General features: G+C 39.5%; 1 protein-coding gene across 1 annotated transcript; it reads right to left on the bottom strand.

Moving 5' to 3' along the window:
* Positions 1-623: 623 nt before the first annotated feature.
* On the bottom strand, positions 624-2,950 carry LOC104427534 (MATH domain and coiled-coil domain-containing protein At2g01790-like). Its single transcript, XM_039310452.1, has 4 exons — positions 2,838-2,950; positions 2,618-2,745; positions 2,357-2,514; positions 624-1,713 (listed from the first exon to the last, which is right to left on the bottom strand). The coding sequence occupies exons 2-4, from the start codon at positions 2,731-2,733 to the stop codon at positions 872-874; spliced, it is 1,116 nt and encodes a 371-aa protein (XP_039166386.1). The 5' UTR covers positions 2,734-2,745; positions 2,838-2,950; the 3' UTR covers positions 624-871.
* Between the last annotated feature and the right edge of the window lie 918 nt (positions 2,951-3,868).

Here is a 3,868-nt window from a genome sequence, read left to right as displayed (position 1 = left end):
CAATAAAATGAGAGCTCAATTGTACTTGATTATGCAGTTCCAAACTCCGAAGTTCTTATCCCAACGATGGTGCTGTGCCCAAAAACATCAAAACGAAAAACCTTGGATCGCCTAAGGACATGATGAAAATCCATGTCGCAAATGCCCTTTTTCCAGAGAACTATGGACACAGCATTATGTTCTGTGCATCGCGACCAAAACTAAAATGTCTTTCATTGCTATTTGTCTGGAGAAATTGAAAGCGTCAATTGTTTTTCTTCTGTAATTACCAACAACATCCCCAACACTAGAGGCCCATGTTTGTAGCTCTCTCCTTGTATGAACAATCCTAACCATCAGTTAGTATCCTTGTTTTGTGATTCCAAGCTCAAATACAAGGGACAATCCCTTACAGGACAAGGTAAACTCTCCTAAAACAAATCGCCGAGACTGTAATGAATTCCTTAGGCTGAGAGGCTCCACCTCATGGGATGTGGATACCGGAATAGCCTTATCACTAAAGCCACCCAATGCGTGAGTCATATCAAGAAGGTTTTATGTGAAGGAACAACTCGATCGTCCCATATTGACAGAACAACACTCGGGAAAGCGCATCAGAATTGTGAGAATATCGAAGCTCCAAGGGCAAAAAGCACGATGACAACGCAATTCATATCAAGACATCAAGAACTAACCCTATAGACATACATACATACGTACATACATACGTACATATTTGACCCACATGCTGACTAAACTAACATGATTTGCAACCACATGACCAACTCTAAAAAATTGTTCTGCTGAACCTTGGCCAACAAACAGTCAAGCTAAAACGCAGTTTCCATTCTTAAGTGAACAATTTATCATAACCTATTTGTAACCGTAAATTTTAACAGAATTGGGCTTTCAAATTTGACCAAGCAGTGGTTGATCTAGACATCCTTTCTTCTGCTATTCTCTTCTTTTCCTCAGCCTCTGCTACTTTCTTCTGCTCATCTTTATAGCCCAACTTCGCTTCTTCAGACTCAACCAGCAAAATCTCCCAGTCTGAGAGAAGCTTCTCCTTCCTGGACTTCACTTCCCCTGTCTTTCTCTTGAGCTCTTCTTCTTCCATGATGAGGTCATCCATCAACTGCCTATACAAGATGTGAGTCTCCTGGCTCTTCTTCATAATAGAGAACCTTTGATCCTTTTGAAGTTTATGCAGCTCAAACTCAGCATTGTCCTGCTCAAATGCTAAGAAGTCGGAAGTGAAATCATTGAAATTGGCCTGAAATGTCTCAATTGCTTTTTGTTGCTCCAATGATAATCCAGTTCTGGCTAAGCTTAAAGTAGATAGTGCCTCAGATAGCTTCTCTTTCATATTCAATTTAAAGAGATCCGAAAGGCATTCCTTCAACGACTGCTTAGCCTTCCCAATTTCTTCTAAGCTAGGAATTTCAGCAGTCAAAGCAGCATTTTGGTGGCATAAACATGATCCTACACTAACACCATTAGTCTCAGCAACTTTGACGAATTCCTCCAGACTAGTAAAATAGGAATCAAACTTATTAGTTGGTCTAGCTGGCTGAATGTTCACTGGAGGAGTAACTGTTAAGACGCAAACTTCGGCTTTAATCACCAAGATGTCATTTGCTAAGTATCCCCGCAAAGGACTATGAAGCCCAGCGAATGGAATGAACCTTGTGAAACCCCAGTCTCTCTTCCTCGCAGTAAAATGATGTTGCGCCTCTGCAGAATTCAGGAGACGAATTCAAAAACTCGTTTACTACAACACCAGAGCATAATATGTGAAGGAGACATTGGAGACCATGAACTAGAATGTGGAATTGTCGGTCAGGCAAAATATTAACAAAAGAAGCAAACAACTCCCCTCGATCAGCTAAAGCAACAAAATTCATAAAACAAACAAATAAATAAAAAGTCAATAAACTGACAGCTCACATCTTTAAGACCACCAGCTATATTTAACTCAAGTTGTCGCTCCTCTCTTTTTGCTGGATCAACATTTGGATCATCTAGGCGCAGTCAATCCCCAACTCCTCCACCCCTGGACAAGTTGCTTAGTAACTTAAATCCCTAAATTCTTTAATCAGTAACCTCGGGATCGTTGTGCGCTCATGTTAGAAGCTCACCTGCCTTTGAGAAGCTTAACGAATGAAACGCAGGAAACACATGCTCTCTCTCAGCTCAAGATCTCTCTTTCTACATCTTCTCACCTGTTCTTTTTCTCATCTAAAACTCTCGTTCTACTTCAAGTCACAACACTGGTTTCTCGAAATCTAGATGCACAGCCAATCAGAGAGAAACCCATCATACCCTCACACTGAAAAGAAGATATTCCAAGAAAAGTCGAGCCAATTCAAGAACAAACCTTCTTTAAAAGAGCGAGCATTATCGATTTGATCGATCACACTCAAGCTGAACTTGGCGTGTCTGGTCCACCCGTTCGGCAACGTCGCAGCATCAGGGACATCGAGGTACAGCGACAAATGGTGTGTGTTGTTTCCCTTCGGGAATACCAGAACTCTCCTGCTCAAAAAGGATCGGACGACGCGAGAATCATTTGGCCACACCATGAACGTGCGATCATCATGAAATAACGCAATAACGAAAATAATAACTTTTGAAGTACCATTTACAACCAGAAACTGTGAATGCATTAGAGTAAAGCTTCTGCGCAGTCAGCCTAGTAAACTTGCTGATTGTCCACCTGAATTCTCTCCGGTTAACATCATTCTGTGCATCCATTGGCTGCTGCTTCTGCACGATCAGATTTAGCAAACAACACAGATGTTTCTCTTCAGCCGATACTCTAAATGCGAAGGAGAAGGAGGAGCAGGTGGGTTTCTTACATTACCGGAGTGGGGAAGATTATGAGCTACTTCACACCAGTACTTGCGAAGAATGTTGCTGATTCTTCGAGAACAAGGTGATGGTATGTCAAGAGTGTCGGGCTTTTTATAGGAGAAGGAATGGGGAATAGGAATAGAAGTAAAACAGAGAACTTCCCCGGGAAGTTATAGAGGAAAAATCAGGAACTTCTCTTTCAGGGTTAAGAGGACGAAGGCGTATTATTCACCTTTGGTCAACACGTCGAAAGCCAACAATTATTAATTAGGTTCGAATAGAACACCAAGCTAAAAGACTATCCTTTTGTGCTCTTCACTATAAAACCTTAAATTAACCATATAAAACCTTAAATTAACGAGCTAGCGTTGACATGACCCTATGTGACTTGTTTGGACACGATTAACTAAAAGACAATTCTTTTCATGCTCTTCATTAAAAAGAGTTTAAAATTGACCATCTTTCATTGACTATGCCCATGATTTAGGAAATTGCCCAATCAGTTTTAAATCTATTGTACGAATGCTAATGAGATAAAAAAATTCAATTGTCAATTGAGTCCCAAAGCTTTACACAAAATTTCAATATAGTCATTACAACTATTTTTTTGCTAGAAACCACTAATGATTGATGATAATTAGACCACAATGTCAGTGGTTTCCCTATAAAATTGACCGAGAAGAATACATTGAAACTTCATGCATAGGTTTAAAACTAAATTGTGAAATTATAAAATGCAGAATTGAATTGGTATCTATAATTTAGGTTTAAAATTGATTGGGTAATCTTTCATTTTAAGCCCTCGGAAACGAAGAGAACAAGAGTAGAAACTAGAAAGCAACATCTTAATCTTCAAACATCATTTTAGTGTTTTCGTACTATGAACTTTTCCAAGTCCCTACTTTCCTTCTTATTCCAAACAATGGATAGAATAATATTTGCTATTTTTCTCCCCTATAATAATCACTCCTCCCAAATTCATATTTTATCTCACATTTTTTCCAATTCATTCATTTTCTCTTCGGACTTCCTCCTC

This window comes from Eucalyptus grandis, chromosome 1 (genome assembly GCF_016545825.1).
Source record: "Eucalyptus grandis isolate ANBG69807.140 chromosome 1, ASM1654582v1, whole genome shotgun sequence".
NCBI lineage: Eukaryota > Viridiplantae > Streptophyta > Magnoliopsida > Myrtales > Myrtaceae > Eucalyptus > Eucalyptus grandis.
Note: the sequence above shows the minus strand (reverse complement) of the source record. Positions and strands in the feature narration are given on the sequence as shown.

Coding starts and splice junctions, on each gene's coding strand:
- LOC104427534 (XM_039310452.1), bottom strand. CDS start 2,733: ATGGATGCACAGAATGATGTTAACCGGAGAGAATTCAGGTGGACAATC. Junction 2,515..2,617: donor ACAGTTTCTGGTTGTAAATG/GTACTTCAAAAG, acceptor CTTTTTGAGCAG/GAGAGTTCTGGTATTCCCGA. Junction 1,714..2,356: donor TGCTCGCTCTTTTAAAGAAG/GTTTGTTCTTGA, acceptor TGAATTCTGCAG/AGGCGCAACATCATTTTACT.